This window comes from Plecotus auritus (genome assembly GCF_963455305.1).
Source record: "Plecotus auritus genome assembly, chromosome: 14".
NCBI lineage: Eukaryota > Metazoa > Chordata > Mammalia > Chiroptera > Vespertilionidae > Plecotus > Plecotus auritus.
The window spans coordinates 519720-535044 of record NC_137780.1 but is presented as its reverse complement, the minus strand read 5'-3'; the positions used below and the strand labels follow the sequence as shown (position 1 = coordinate 535044).

At 60.6% G+C, this 15325-nt stretch overlaps 1 protein-coding gene across 2 annotated transcripts; it reads left to right on the top strand.

Annotated features, from left to right (window-relative positions):
- Positions 1 to 1334: 1334 nt before the first annotated feature.
- RNPEP (arginyl aminopeptidase) lies at positions 1335 to 14545 on the top strand. 2 transcript variants are annotated; one of them, XR_013959601.1, is made up of 12 exons: positions 1335 to 1822; positions 5790 to 5930; positions 6360 to 6508; positions 7536 to 7652; positions 8248 to 8483; positions 9513 to 9626; positions 10782 to 10894; positions 11059 to 11167; positions 11912 to 12136; positions 12500 to 12642; positions 13579 to 13990; positions 14241 to 14545. XR_013959601.1 is itself a non-coding variant. In XM_080650968.1 (11 exons), exons 1-11 carry the CDS (start codon positions 1394 to 1396, stop codon positions 13735 to 13737), a joined length of 1935 nt encoding a protein of 644 aa, XP_080507094.1. In that variant the 5' UTR covers positions 1335 to 1393; the 3' UTR covers positions 13738 to 14545. The 2 variants fall into 2 exon arrangements, 1 of the variants encoding a protein (XP_080507094.1); XM_080650968.1 differs by having other exon boundaries at positions 13579 to 14545.
- Positions 14546 to 15325: the final 780 nt, after the last annotated feature.

The following is a 15325-nucleotide window of genomic DNA, read 5'->3' as shown; positions in this document are numbered from 1 at the left end:
GAAAGGGAGGAAGACCAGCTCTTTCTGAAGAGCTTCCCACGCTGTCGGCCTGGTGGGTTCCTTGCTCAGGAAAAGAGCCTGCGGTTGGGACCGACGAGTGCAGCCCACGGCCGGGGGGTGGGGGGTGGGGGCAGGAGGGAGGGGCAGGAGGGCGCTGTGAGATGCTGGGGCGCTTCCTGGGGGCAGGAGCCGGGTGGTACAGGTGCTCAGTAAACAGTGTGAATCGGCGGCCGCCGTGGGTTCTGTCTGTCCCAGTCACCCTTCGCCGCAGGCACAGCGCCGTCAGTTTGGAAACGGGGCAGCGGGACCCTCCGCCTTTGTGCATCTCTCTCGGTGGCGGCTGTTCTTCTCCGACCCTCATCCATTTCACCATGAGCGCGTCGGTCTCTACAGAAAACCTGCTGGAATTTTTATTGGAATTAAGTTTTGTCAGTGTTTCATCCTTTTTAGCACAAACATCCTGCACGTAATATTTGTTAGATTTGAACCTGGGCATTTCATTTTTGAGAATGCTGTTTGAATAGTATTTTTCAAATTTCAAATTTTATTATTACTCAGTAGAAATACAGTTGGTTACTACAGTTGATTTTATGTATTGTATCCTGTAACCTTGATGAACCCATGCTTTTCATCAATTCTGGAAGGTCTCCAGCCCTTTATTTTGAAATGTCCAAGGTGTGTTACATTCTAGGCATTTAAAGGTACGTAGCAGTGAAGGCAGTTTGGGGAAGAGGTGGGTGGTCGTGTCGGGGTCCGTCCCCGGGGGCCCCCACAGTGCTCTGTCCCTCCCAGGCGCTGCACAGCACGTGGGACTGCCACGGCCTTTTTCTCGCCCGGAAAGTGTGAGTACACTGAGCGCGGCCGGGTCTGTGCGGGACTCGGGAACATTGTCCCCAGGACCCGGCCTCATGGCTGCGGGGTGCTGAGTGCGCAACAGAAATGCTTTGCGTCAGAGAAGGAATCGTGTCCAGGCGGATGTTGAACGTCTGATAGGAACCGAGCACTGTGATCCACGCCACAGCCAAGGCGTTTTCCAGCTTATCGAATTCACTAACCACTGCGACAAGAGAGAGACAGAAATTGACCTTATATGGAATTTTTAAAAAACCAATAAGCATTGCATAAAATAAAAAGTATTTTAACACTGGGGCACTAGGAAACATGATATAATACTATTTCCTTTTATGAAAAGCTCCGGGACAGGGGTGCGGTCCCGGCTCAGATTTCTGGAGGGGGCGTGGCCCAGCCCCGATTTCATTGGGGGCGTGGCCTGCGGGGAGAGGTGTTTGCTGGGGGCGTGGCCGCGGCGGCGCAGTGCGCTCGGGGCGGGGCCCCGCGGGCTCGCGGTCGAGGTCGGCCGGCGAGGCTTTCCGGCAGTCAGCGGGCCGGCACCATGGCGAGCGGCGGGGCTTCCGGCGGCGCGGCCCGGCGGGTGCTGCACTCGGCGCGGGTGGAGGACGTGGCCTCGGCGTCCAGCTTCCGAGACTTCGAGGTCCTGCACCTGCACCTGGACCTACGGGCCGAGTTCGCGAGCCGCACGCTGAGCGGCACGGCGGTGCTAGACCTGCGCTGCCGGGTGCCCGCGGGCGCCGCCGAGCTGCGGCTGGACTCGCACCCGAGCCTGGAGGTGACCGCGGCGGCGCTGCGGCGGGGGCCGCCCGACCCCGGAGAGCCGCCCGGCCCCGAGGAGCCCGTGAGCTTCCACACGCGGCCCTTCGCGCGCTACGGCTGCGCGCTGTGCCTGAGCCTCCCGCAGCCCCTGCCGGCGGGCGAGCGCTTCCAGGTGCTGCTCACCTACCGCGTCGGCGATGCCGGGCCCGGGGTGAGTTCGCCCGGGTGCCCCTCGCACTGGGAGAGGAGGAGACTCCCATCGCCCAGGCCCGAGGTCCCGAGCCCCCTTGCGCCGCCGCGTCCTCTTCCTCCAGGCAGGCCGCCCTGGTTTCCTTCCTCCGGCGCCTGGCCGGTTCAGCCGCAGGCTGGGCACCCTCCCGGCAAGTTGCGGTGACCTGTCCAGATTGTCCCTCCCGGGACCCGCGTGTCTAGTTCCGTTTCTGCCGGAGGAAGGAACCTTGTCCTGTGCGGTTCCTGCTGCAGAATGCCGACTCGTCACAAACGGAACTGAATGTCCCAGGGCCAGGGCGTTGGGGCCCATTGGTTTCTGCCTTATGGTGGCTGGTGACTAGCCCCGATGCTGACTCAGGCTGTCAGTGCCACGGGCGGATCATGACATGCGTGGACTTCTGGGAAGTCCTGGTTTCGGTTAACAAAAGGATTTCAGTCCAAGTCAGCACTGGACTTAGAGTGTGTAATAACGTGGCCTTTCTCACTGTTGATTGACTCCTAAATCTTAAAGGGAGCGGGGACACGTACTGGAAATAAGAGGGTGGGAGGTTATGGGGCCGACACCTGTGGGAGCAGGAAAACCCGGCGGAGAGGGTTCTCCGGAGATGGGGTGGGTTATGAGTTGCCCAGGAGGCTGGTTGCCTAGGACTGGGTGGTTTCTCTGCTTCGCCCTTTGCCCTTTGCCCTTTCACCACTCGGGGAATAAATGGACCTTACGGTAGAACGTGGGGCACCTGAAATGAAATCTCGAAACGATATCGCTTTCGTAGAAGTCGCGATGGCGGAGATGCACGCTTTGCACATTGTCCTTTGCACCAGGAAGGGCTCCATAGATGGCACTTGTATTTAGTCCTCCCCACGGCCCCCGTCCCAGCGAGGGCTCTCACCTCAATCACAGAGGCTGTGCCTCTCCTGGACTTCGGACTCTCTCTGTGGTGTATGTATCGCCTGCTCCTTCATTCTCTTTTCTTCGTGTTATTAAGAAACAAGGCCTAGCCCAGTGGTCGGCAAACTCATTAGTCACCAGAGCCAAATATCAACAGTACAACGATTGAAATTTCTTTTGAGAGCCAGATTTTTTAAACTTAAACTTCTTCTAACGCCACTTCTTCAAAATAGACTCACCCAGGCCGTGGTATTTTGTGGAAGAGCCACACTCAAGAGGCCAAAGAGCCACATGTGGCTCACGAGCCGCAGTTTGCCGACCACTGGCCTAGCCGGTTTGGCTCCGTGGATAGAGCGTCGGCCTGCGGACCAAAGGGTCCCGGGGATTGATTCCGATCCAGGGCACGTACCTCGGTTGCAGGCTCCCCCCCCCAGGCCCGGGCCCTGGTCAGGGGGCATGCAGGAGGCAACCAATCGATGTATCTCTTCCACATCCGTGTTTCTCTGTGTCCTCCCTCTCCATTCCACTCTCTAAAAATCAATGGAAACAGTATCCTCGGGTGAGGATGAAAACACAAGAAGAAGCAGAGATGATGAGTAAGGACTGAAGGCCAATACTTGTTAGGAGGTGCCAGTGACGAGTCTGTGTGCTTGAGGGAAGTTCAGTGAGTTGCCTACATCTGAGCCAGATACACTGCCTGGTACCCACTGAGTGCTCAGTGTGAGCACTTACGGTCAACTCCTTCATTTTCTTCACGAATAGCATTTATTTTTAAAAACAGTTTAGATGAACAGAAAAACGGAGCAGATGGTAGTTTTCACATACCTCACCCCCTCCCACCAACACACACAGTTCCACCTGGGAGCCTTTTACTACAGAGATACATTTGTAGCAGCCAGAGCTCCGTGCTGATACAATGTATCAGCTGACGTCTGCAGTTTGATCAGACACTTCCTGATTGGTTACTTAGTGTCCAGCGTATTGAACTGCCCTCTCTCCTTAAGCTGCCCTTGCCTGTGACCATTTCCCAGACTGGCCTTGTTTTGGAGATCGTGACAGCGTTGAGGAGTAACGGTTAGGTGTGTCGTAGGATGTCCCTCTAATGGGACTTTTTTTTTTTTAAATATATTTTATTGATTTTTTAGAGAGAAGGGAGAGGGATAGAGAGTTAGAAACATCGATGAGAGAGAAACATCGATCACCTGCCTCCTACACACTCCCTACTGGGGATGTGCCTGCAACCAAGGTACATGCCCTTGACCGGAATCCAACCTGGGACCCTTGAGTCCGCAGGCCGACGCTCTATCCACTGAGCCAAACCGGTCAGGGCTCTGCTGGGATTTGCCTAATGTTTTTCTCATCACTAGGCTGGGGTAGTGGGATTTCGGTTTTTAAAAAACAATAGACTTTATTTTTGACAGCCGTTGTAGGTTTATGGCAGAATCAAGTCTAAAGTGCCATGTTGTCCCATCCTATTGAGGGTGCGTGGTGTCAGCATGAATGTGGCTGTTTGGTGCTGAGCCGGTCGCCTGGTTAAAGCAGGGCTATCCAGCTTCCCCTCTTTCCATCTCCGGTGGGGTCTCGTTAAAATTCACACACACAGCCCTGACCGGTGTGGCTCAGTGGATAGAGCGTCGGCCTGCGGACTGAAAGGTCCCAGGTTCGATTCCTGTCAAGGGCATGTACCTTGGTTGCGGGCACATCCCCAGTAGGAGATGTGCAGGAGGCAGCTGATCGGTGTTTCTGTCTCATCGATGTTTCTAACTCTCTATTCCTCTCTGTAAAAAATCAATAAAATATATTTAAAAAAATAAATAAAACTCACACACACACACACAAAACATGCTCATGGGGTGTTCCTGTGCCTCTTTAAAATAGGTCCCCAGTGCCTCTGTGTTCAGAGCCCTCTGTGCACCTGCCCTGGTAGGCGCCCACCTCGACCAGAGCCCACCCCCAGGTCACAGAGCCCCCACCCGCCCACGCCTTTCCGCAGGGTGCACCCCGAGCGGCCCCTCCCTTCCTTCCTTCCTTCCTTCCTTCCTTCCTTCCTTCCTTCCTTCCTTCCTTCCTTCCTTCCTTCCTTCCCCTCCGCCCTCCAAATCCTGCTCCCGCCCAGGCCCATCCACAAAGTTTCACTTTCTCTTGAAACTTCCTGGAACTCTGTCCTTTCCTGAATTCTTCGTGGCATTGGGTGCCAACGTGCCCGCCTCCCTCCACGGCGCTGGCTGGGACACAAGGCGGGGGGGGGGGGACTTCTTGCTGCAGGGGAAGATGGGGCGAGTGGTGATCATTCCAGGTCGGCCCAGGCTTAAGGGTTCACGGAAAAGAATGCAGAATCGTAGGCAGCGCCTCTCGTGTGAAATGCACTTACTCCGGAAGGGTTGGTTTAGGATGGAGAGCACGCTGGATTCGCGGACTCCTTCCCGCTTGGGCTCTGCTTTCCTGTCACAAGTTCGAGTACAGCTGCTGTAGTTTTTCGTTTTTTTAAGGATACTCTTAAATATATATATTTTTATTGACTTCAGAGCGGAAGGTAGAGGGAGAGAGAGAGAGAAACATCGATGATGAGAGAGAATCGTGGATCAGCTGCCTCCTGCACGCCCCCTACTGGGGATCGAACCCGCCACCCGGGCCTGTGCCCCCGACCGGGAATCGAACCCGGGACCCTTAGCCTGCAGGCCGACGCTCTATCCACCAAGTCAAACCGGCCAGGGTGGTTTCAGTTTTTTTGGTGAGAAGGACATGGGAGGGAGACAGGGTGACAGGGTCAGAGACCAGGTCTGGGATTCTCGAGGCGACCCATGGGGTGCAGTGAGAGGCGGGGCCCGTTGAGGTGCCTGCCCTGCGAAGTGGGTGCTGCACCTTGGCGTGGGTGCCAGGGTGGGTGGGACACGCAGGAGGAGAGACCGTCCCAGCCAGAGCCCTCAGTCTCTGGGTGGCACCGAGACAGTGGGGATGGCCTGGGACCTCTCCCTCCCGCCCCTCCTCCCTGGCGGGGCTGAGCTGGGGGGCGGGGGGGGGGGCGGCGGGAGAGGTCAGTTCTGAAATGCCTGTCCCTCAGGTGTGCTGGCTGGCCCCCGAGCAGACAGCGGGAAAGGAGAAGCCCTTCGTCTACACCCAGGGGCAGGCCGTCCTGAACCGGGCCTTCTTCCCCTGCTTCGACACGCCCGCCGTCAAGTGTACCTACTCCGCCCTCATCCAGGTGAGGGGTGCCCTGGGGCCTGGCCACTGTGCGTGACATCGTCCAGGAAAGCTTCCTCCGCCCTCAGAAACCTCGCCCGTGCCCAGTCCCCTCAGTTTAAATCTATCGTGATGGATTTCGGAGAGGGAGAGGGAGAGGGAGAGAGGAACATCCATGATGAGCGAGGATCATGGACCGGCTGCCTCCTGCACGCCCCACCCTGGGGATGGAGCCCGCCACCCGGGCCTGTGCCCTGGCCGGGAGTCGAACCCTGACCTCCTGGGTCCTAAGTGGACGCTCCACCACGGAGCCACGCCGGCCGGGCTGAATCCCTTTAGTGTGGCGCAAGCTGGGGGGCCAGGAGGACTCGGGGTGCCTGTGGTCCCCGTGCAGGTGGCTGGTCCCGCCGCTCGCCAGTCCCTGCAGCGAAGGCCCCTCTGCTCCCCTCAGGTCCCCGACGGCTTCACGGCGGTGATGAGTGCGGACACCTGGGAGCGGCGAGGGCCACACGGGTTCTTCTTCCGCATGGGCCACCCCATCCCCTCCTACCTCGTCGCGCTGGCCATCGGAGACCTGGTCTCGGCGGAGGTGGGGCCCAGGTAGGAGCCACGTGCCCCCCACACCCGCCGCCCCCCGCAGGCAGGGTTGGCTGGACCCCGAGGCAAAGAGGCGCCTGAGCCCTCTGTCTGCAGTGTCCATGCGACCTGGGGGCCCTGCTCTGCCTTCTCCTGTCTCCCTCCGTCCATTTCTAACGCTGTGTCCGCCATGGGGTCACCGCCGCCCCCCCCCCGCGGCCCCCCCCCCCCCGCCATCGCAGCTGCTGACCTGGGTCCCCTGGGAGTGCGGTCAGGGCTCAGGCAGCAGGACTGAAGATGGATCTTTTTTTTAAATATATTTTATTGATTTTTTACAGAGAGGAAGGGAGAGGGATAGAGTTAGAAACATCGATGAGAGAGAAACATCGATCAGCTGCCTCCTGCACACCTCCCACTGGGGATGTGCCCGCAACCAAGGTACATGCCCTTGACCGGAATCGAACCTGGGACCTTTCAGTCTGCAGGCCGACGCTCTATCCTCTGAGCCACACCGGTCAGGGCTGAAGATCGATCTTTTTAAAAAATATATTTCTGTTGATTTCAGAGAGGAAGGGGGAGGGAGGGAAGGAGGGAGAGAAACATCCATAATTGAGAGAGAATCGTGGATCAGCTGCCTCCTGCACGCCCCACGCCGGGGATGGAGCCCGCCACCCGGGCATGTGCCCTGACCGGGAATCGAACCCTGACCTCCTGGTTCCTAGGTCGACGCTCACCCACGGAGCCCCACCGGCCGGGCTAAAGATTGATCTTTACTGGCCCCTGCTAGGCTCCCGTCCCTCAGACCTTTAAAGCAAAAGGCACCCCCACCCCGGAGCTGAGGCCCCCGCGTCTGGGGCACAGCCTTGCCCTCCCTCCGCGGCTGGCTTCTCACAGGAGCTGAGTCTCCCCGAGGTCCCGCGTCCAGTGCTCGGTGGGGCCCGGCCTCCGGCTCCTGGCCGCCCCGCCCCCGGCTTTTGGCTCCGACGTGAGGCTGAGCCCGGGTCTCTCGGGAGGTCCTGCAGCCCGGGTGCCTCTGCTCGCCCGTCCCTAGGAGCCGGGTGTGGGCCGAGCCCTGCGTGGTCGAGGCTGCCAGGAAGGAGTATGACGGTGTGATCGAGGAATTCCTGGCCGCGGGAGAGAAACTCTTCGGACCCTACGTGTGGGGCAGGTAAGGCTCCTGTGGACGGCTATGTCCCCGGCTCCCCAGCCCCCCTCTGCCTCCTGGAGCAGAGCGCCCTGTCCCGGAGGTGAGCGGGAAGGGGCGAGCCGGACCCGGATCCCTGGTGCAGAGCGGGGCCCGGTGACCGTGCCCGGGCGGTAAAACCGGGCCTGGTGGTCGCGGAGTTCGGAGGTCGGGACCTTTGCCAGCTCGCCCCCCACTTCCTCCCCCCCCCCCACCCCCCGTCCCCCGTCTGCTGGAGCTGCCCGCACCCAGGGCTCCTCAGAACTGGTTACACAGCTCGGCCGGCCTGGCTCAGTGGCTGAGCATCGACCTATGAAATCAGTAAAAGTATTTTAAAAAGAGAGAGCGATGGCTCCGTGGCCCCCGGTGAGCTTGGGGGTGCTGCCTACAAGCAGAACAGGGGACAGGTTTTGGGGAGCAGACGGGGGGCCGGGGGGAGTCCCAGCGAGCCCGTGGGACTGAGGAGCCTGGCGCCACCTGAGCCCCGGCCCCGTCCTTCGCTGCCCGTCCAGTGTCCAGGACGGGGAGGGCGGCGGGGGCCGGTCCGGAGCAGGGCCTCACGACCCCCCGCTTTGCCCAGGTACGACGTCCTCTTCATGCCGCCGTCCTTCCCCTTCGGGGGCATGGAGAACCCATGCCTGACCTTCGTCACGCCCTGCCTGCTGGCGGGGGACCGCTCGCTGGCCGACGTCATCATCCACGAGGTCTCGCACAGCTGGTTCGGAAACCTGGTCACCAACGCCAGCTGGAGCGAGTTCTGGCTCAACGAGGGCTTCACCATGTACGCCCAGCGGCGCATCTCCACGCGCCTCTTCGGTGAGCGGCTGCGGGGGACCTCGTGGGCTTCGGGGTCCGCGGTGGTGCCCGGGAGGGGTCTCAGAGCTGCCCGCTGGGTGACTCAGCTGAGCGGGAGCCACTTCCGGGGGAGGGGTTCCCAGGGTTCGCCCGGAAGTGCGTCCGTTTCCGAGCGAATCGCAGGCTGTCACAGTCACCGCTCCCCACGGTGCCCGCCAGCGTCGCCTGGTCACTGAGCAGGTGAGGCCGACCTCGAATCGAGCCCAGATGTGCTGACGTCAGAGAGGAAGGGAGAAGGAGAGAGACAGAAACATCCGTGATGAGAGAGGATCACGGATGGGCTGCTCCCCGCACGCCCCCCCCCCCCCCCCCACTGGGGACCGAGCCCGCGACCCGGGCAGGTGCCCTGACTGGGAATCGAGCCGTGACCTCCTGGGTGATGCTCAGCCCCTGAGCCACGCCGGCCGGCTGTCTGTGGATTCTTAACTGGCCACCGAGAACCCCGCCAGCACGCAGGTGGAAAACCGAGGCTGGGAGGGTTTAGGCCCCAGCCGTGGGCAAACTACGGCCCGCGGGCCGGATCCGGCTGTTCTATCCGGTTCTCTTGCTCTCCCCTCCGCTCCTTTACTTTGAATTTATATTAGTTCACACAAACACTCCATCCATGCTTTTGTGCCCGCCCTCCGGTCCAGTTTAAGAACCCATTGTGGCCCTCGAGTCAAAAAGTTTGCCCACCCCTGGGAGTCAACACTTGCCTGTCCCCCCCGCCACCCCCCCCCACACACACACACAGACACTCTTCCCACGGTCACTGTGGGAGCCAGGAGGCGTAGACACCGCTGGAAAAATCTCGGGTGATAGCTTCTCCTGTGTGATGGGAGCAGTGGAGTGAAATGCCCTGTTTTCATAGCTCAGGAGACTGAAAACGAGCTCAGGCGTCTGTCCTCATTCTCCCTGTGGCCACCAGGGGGCAGCCGGCCTGAACCGCTGACCCTGTTCCTGGGGTCACTGCTGACCCTGTTCCTGGGGTCTCTGCTCTCCCTGGTCCAGGGGCTGCCTACACCTGCCTGGAGGCCGCCACGGGGCGGGCGCTGCTCCGCCAGCACATGGACGTCACCGGGGAGGAGCACCCCCTGAACAAGCTGCGGGTGAAGATCGAACCAGGTCCGGGAGGCCCCTCCCTCTGCCACACCCCCTCCCCTACATGGGATTGGTCAGCGGGCTCCCAGGACCCTCCCCCGGGGCGGAGCCAAGCCCTGCAGCCCCACCTCAGTCCTGCGGGTCTGTGCGTCCTCGTGACTGTCCCGCCGGCCTGGGCGGGTGCTGGAGCCAGGCCTGTGGGCTCCTGGAAGGCGTGCAGGTGGGGGCCAGCGGGGCTGGTCTGTCTTCTTATTAAATTGTCATTTTATTGATGATTTCAGAGAGGAAGGGAGACGGAGAGAGAGAAACATCGATGACAGAGAGAGAATCGTGGATCGGCTGCCTCCTGCATGCCCCACACTGGGGATCAGGCCCCAACCTGGACATGTGCCCTGACCAGGAATCGAGCCGTGACCTCCTGGTTCAGAGGTCAACCTTCAACCACGGAGCCATGCCAGCCCTCTGGCCGGGCAGGACTGATTTCTTTTTTTTCTTTTTTTAATGTATTTTTAAATTTTTATTTATTTATTTATTTTAATATATTTTATTGATTTTTTACAGAGAGGAAGGGAGAGGGATAGAAAGTTAGAAACATTGATGAGAGAGAAACATCCATCAGCTGCCTCCTGCACACCCCCCTACTGGGGATGTGCCCGTAACCAAGGTACATGCCCTTGACCGGAATCGAACCTGGGACCTTTCAGTCCGCAGGCCGACGCTCTATCCACTGAGCCAAACTGGTTTCGGCCATGTATTTTTTATTGATTTCAGAAAGGAAGGGAGATAGGTAGAAACATCAATGATGAGAGAGAATCATTGATCGGCTGCCTCCTGCACGTCCTCTACTGGGGGGGGAATCGAGCCCGCAACCCGGGCATGTGCCCTTGGCTGAAATCGAACCCGGGACCCTTCAGTCCGCAGGCCGACGCTCTATCCACTGAGCCATACCGGCCAGGGCGGGGCTGATTTCTTTGTTCTCCTCTTGGCCCCACGGTTATTGGCCCTTTAAGGTCCCTCGGAGGTGCCTGCGGGAGGCCTGGGCGGGTCCGGGGTCCTGTCTCACTGTCCCCGGGGGTGTCTGCTTTGACCTCTTCTGTCTGAGCTGAGCCTGGAGCTCGGGCACAGCCACCAAGGGGACGGGTTACGAAGGCTCAGACCTCGCCCGCTGTCCCCTGCCAGGTGTCGACCCGGACGACACCTACAACGAGACCCCCTACGAGAAAGGCTTCTGCTTCGTCTCCTACCTGGCCCACCTGGTGGGCGATCAGGATCAGTTTGACAGGTTTCTCAAGGTACCGTCCACTCGGACGGGGGAGAAGGGCAGGGAAGCCTGGGGCGGGGGGGGGGGGGGGGCTCGGGCCAGGGCGGGAGCTGGCTGGGGGGTCAGGGGTGGAGGAGGCTCAGGGGACAGGGCGTCTCCCCACCTTGGGACTCAGGCCCACCTCCTCCCTCCCAGGCCTACGTCAATGAGTTTAAGTTCCAAAGCATCTTGGCGGACGACCTCCTGGAGTTCTACCTGGAGTACTTCCCGGAGCTAAAGCAGAGGAAGGTGGATGCCATTCCAGGTGCGCAGGGGCCCGGACCCCAGGTAGCAGGGGCTGTCTGACCATCTGGCCGTCCTGCCCGCTGCCCGGCCAGAGGACGCTGCACCAGGTCACCCAGCAGGTGGCGCTGGGGAACAGACCAGGCTCCAGGCTCCTCCCTCCTCCTTTTCCTGGAACCTGGACCACTGGCTCACACCCTGGGCTGGGCCTGGAGCCCTGGGGGGCAGGAGTGGGGGCAGGAGGGGCTGCAGCCCTGCCCGGGAGCAGAGCCGGGAGTTGCCTCCTGCAGGGAGGGAAGGCCCAGTGCTGCCTGAGAGAGAGGAGGCCGTCCCATCAGAGAGGGGGTGCTGGACACAGCCCCCTGCGCGCTGGAGCCCTGAGCCACCCCGTCTAACCCTGAGCCACCCCGTCGTGGGGCTGGGGAGGCAGCACCCCTGATGCTGGGTGGCTCGGCCGAGCACCCACCGGCTGCCTCCAGGCCCGCCTTCCAGGCCACCAGCCTCCACGGCCGATGAGAGTTAATCACGCCGCTGGTCCTGCCGGCCGCGGGCAGAGCTCCCCACTGTGTCTGGGTGTTCAGTCCTCACCATCGCCGACTGAGGCAGGGCTCGCCCCGTTTCACATTAAAACGGGTGCAGAGGTGAAGCCAGGGGCCCAGCCTCCCGCTGGCGGATGGCGGAGCCGGGGATGGGACGGCAGGAGCCGGGGCCTGGGGCCATGAGCTGGCCGGGAGGTCAGCGGCTCCTGATGTCGGCTCGTCTCCAGGCTTCGAGTTCGACCGCTGGCTGAACACCCCGGGCTGGCCACCGTACCTCCCTGACCTGTCCCCCGGGGACGCCCTCATGAAGCCTGCGGAGGAGCTGGCCCAGCTGTGGGCGGCCCCGGAGCTGGACATGCCGGCCATCGAGGCCGTGGCCATCGACCCCTGGAAGACCTACCAGCTGGTGTACTTCCTGGACAAGATCCTCCAGAAGTCCCCTCTGCCGCCCGGTAAGAGAGGGTAATTTCTTTCTCCCCCACCCCTCCCCCAAATATATATTTTTATTGATTACAGAGAGAGAGAGAGAGAGAGAGACATCAATGATGAGAGAGAATCACTGATCGGCTGCCTCCTGCACGCCCCACACAGGGGATCGAGCCCGCAACCGGGGCCTGTGCCCCGACCGGGAATTGAACCGTGACCTCCTGGCTCAGAGGTCGACGCTCAGCCACGGAGCCACCACGATGGCCCGGCATCATTGATGTTTCTCTCTCCCTCTCCCTTCCTCTCTGGAATCAATAAAACATATACACAAAAAAGGATAAGTAACACAAAGTAGTTATTTAGAAAGATAACTCCCCTTCCTTGCCCAGGGAACGTGAAGAAGCTGGGGGAGACGTACCCGAAGATCTCGGGCGCCCGCAACGCGGAGCTGCGGCTGCGATGGGGCCAGATCGTCCTTAAGAACGACCTCCAGGAGGACTTCTGGAAGGTCAGGGACTTCCTGCAGAGCCAGGTGGGTCCCTGGTGTCCCCGGGCCCACAGCCCGCAGCTCCCTCCCTCCCTCCCTCCCTCGCTCGGGGTCCTCGCCCTTCCCCGGAGCAGAGGGGAGGGTGGAGAGCGGGGAGGGTCTGCCCTCAGCCCAAGGGCAAGGAGGTGAGTGACTGCTAGGATGTCGTCCCTGCCCCGGGGCCTGTGGCTGGGAAGGCTCAGACCCTGCTGCCTCCCGGGTCCCTGGGGGCCGCCTGCTGGGCACGGGCCAGGGCCTCCGATGCCCGAGGTCCGCGGGGCAGTGGCAGCCCAGGCCTGGCTTGGAGGTCCCGCCGCTGCGGCTCTGGGTTTGGGGGACTCAAACTCACATTGTGCGCCTTTGGGTCCTGGGTTTTCTTTCTTTTTCTTTTTGGTTAATTCTCACCCGAGGATATTTTCACATTGTTTTTAGAGAGAGTGCAAGGGAAGGGGAGGGACAGAGAGAAACATCGATGTGAGAGAGACAGGTGGATGGGTTACCTCCTGCATGCCCCCTGACCCTGGGGGTGGGGGGGAGCTGCAACCGGAACCAAACCCGGGACCCTGCAGAGCGGCTGACGCTCTGTCCCCGGAGCCCGACTGGCGGGGGCCGGGTCCTGGGCTTCCCGCATGGGTGACCGGGTTCTGACCTCCTGGCCTCCACGTGGGGATCTAAGGCAGCAGGCGGGCCTCCTGTCCCCATCTCTGCTCGGAGCCTCTGGGAAGCCCACCTGCCCGGTCAGGTGCCCGCGTCCCCGCTGCCCTGGATCGGGGTGGACACTGGCTTCTCTGTGTGCGGCCCTTTGGCCCCGAGACGATGCTCCTGTCTGGGATGCTCCTCGCTCACTGGCCCGTGGGCAGCGGCCCGGGCAGGGGCTGGGCAACCCCGGAGCAGGCCACGCAGCCATGTGCACGTGTGTGTACACGTGTGTGTTTCCTGCAGGGGAAGCAGAAGTACACCCTCCCGCTGTACCACGCCATGATGGGCGGCAGCGAGGCGGCCCGGGCCCTCGCCAAGGAGACCTTCGCGGCCACCGCCGCCCAGCTCCACAGCAACGTGGTCCACTATGTGCAGCAGATCCTGGCGCCCAAAGGCAGCTAGAGGCTGTCCCCGCGCCGCCCCGCGTGCCGCCCTGTGCAGGCTTCCAGAATAATCCACCCCAGTCCCGTCCCCAGCCCCCTCTGAGGTGCGTCCCCTCGACGGTCTGGTGTCCGGGCCCGAGTCTGTGACCCCGAGACCAGAGACCCCCCACGGCCCTCAGTGCAGGCAGCTCCGGGGGGCAGGCTCCCCTCCCCACGGGAGGGTCAGGGGAAGAGCAGAGAATCTGTTCCTCGTTGGCTGGTTTTTAAACAGAGTATGTTTTTATTTTTTTTTTATTTTTATTTTTTTAAATATATTTTATTGATTTTTTACAGAGAGGAAGGAAGAGGGATAGATAGTCAGAAACATCGATGAGAGAGAAACATCGACCAGCTGCCTCCTGCACACCCCCCACTGGGGATGTGCCCGCAACCAAGTTACATGCCCTTGACCGGAATCGAACCTGGGACCCTTCAGTCCGCAGGCCGACGCTCTATCCACTGAGCCAAACCGGTTTTGGCCAGAGTATGTTTTTAAATGATTTTTTTAGAGAGAGAGGAAGGGAGAGAGAGAGAAACATCCATGAAGAGAGAGAATCACGGTTCGGCTGCCTCTTGCACGCCCCACACTGGGGATCGAGCCCACCACCCGGGCCTGTGCCCTGACCGGGAACCGAACGGTGACCTCCTGGTCCATAGGTCGACACTCAGCCCCCGAGCCACGGCGGCCGGGCCCTCTGGCCGGTTCTTACATTCTGTGCAAACGCCCGCGTTTGGGTCGCTCCCCTTTCGGGTTGAATCTGCGTTTTAATAAATCTTTTTAAGTGGCAGGCGTTTCAGTTGGAGTTGTGGATCGAGGGGCTGCGAAATTCCTTCCCCTCGGTGCCCCCCCTGTGCAGGCGTCCCAGGACGGTCCCTGGGGAGACCCCGAGGGCCAGTGTCCCCGTCCGCGGGGCGCTCCGGCTGCAGGAGGCATGGGGTCCCGCACATGTGTGGAAAAAAAAAACACAGCCACGTGGTTTATCACGTGTCCCGGAGAAGCGCGCAAAGGAGCAGCACCCCAGTCCCTACACTCCCCTGCAGGCTAGACTGCACTCCTCGTCTAGTCTGGGCCGATGAGTGAACGGGCCTTTTATTTGTCCTTCCGGAGCCGCCTCCTCGCCAGCCCCGGGGCCTCGCCCGCCTCTGAGCCTGGATGACCTCACGGGCTGGTTGATGACCTCACGGGCTGGTGACCGGGTTCTGACCTCCTGGCCTCCACGTGGGGATCTAAGCTGCTAGCAAGTCAGTGTGGGGCTCCGGGGGGAGGGGGAGGGGGAGGGGAGGGTTGCAGAGAAATATTTAAATACTTTTCATCCTCGCTGGAGGATATTTTTCCATTGATTTTTATGGAGAGAGGAAGAGAGAGGGAAAGACAGAGAGAAACATCGATGTGAGAGAAACACATTGATTGGTTGCCTCCTGCATGTGCCCTGCCCAGGGCCCGGGCTGGGGAGGAGCCTGCAGCCGAAGTAGGTGCCGTTGACTAGAATCGAACCCGGGACCCTTTGGTCTGCAGGCCGACGGTCTATCCACTGAGCCACACCAGCCAGGGCTAAATACATTTTTAA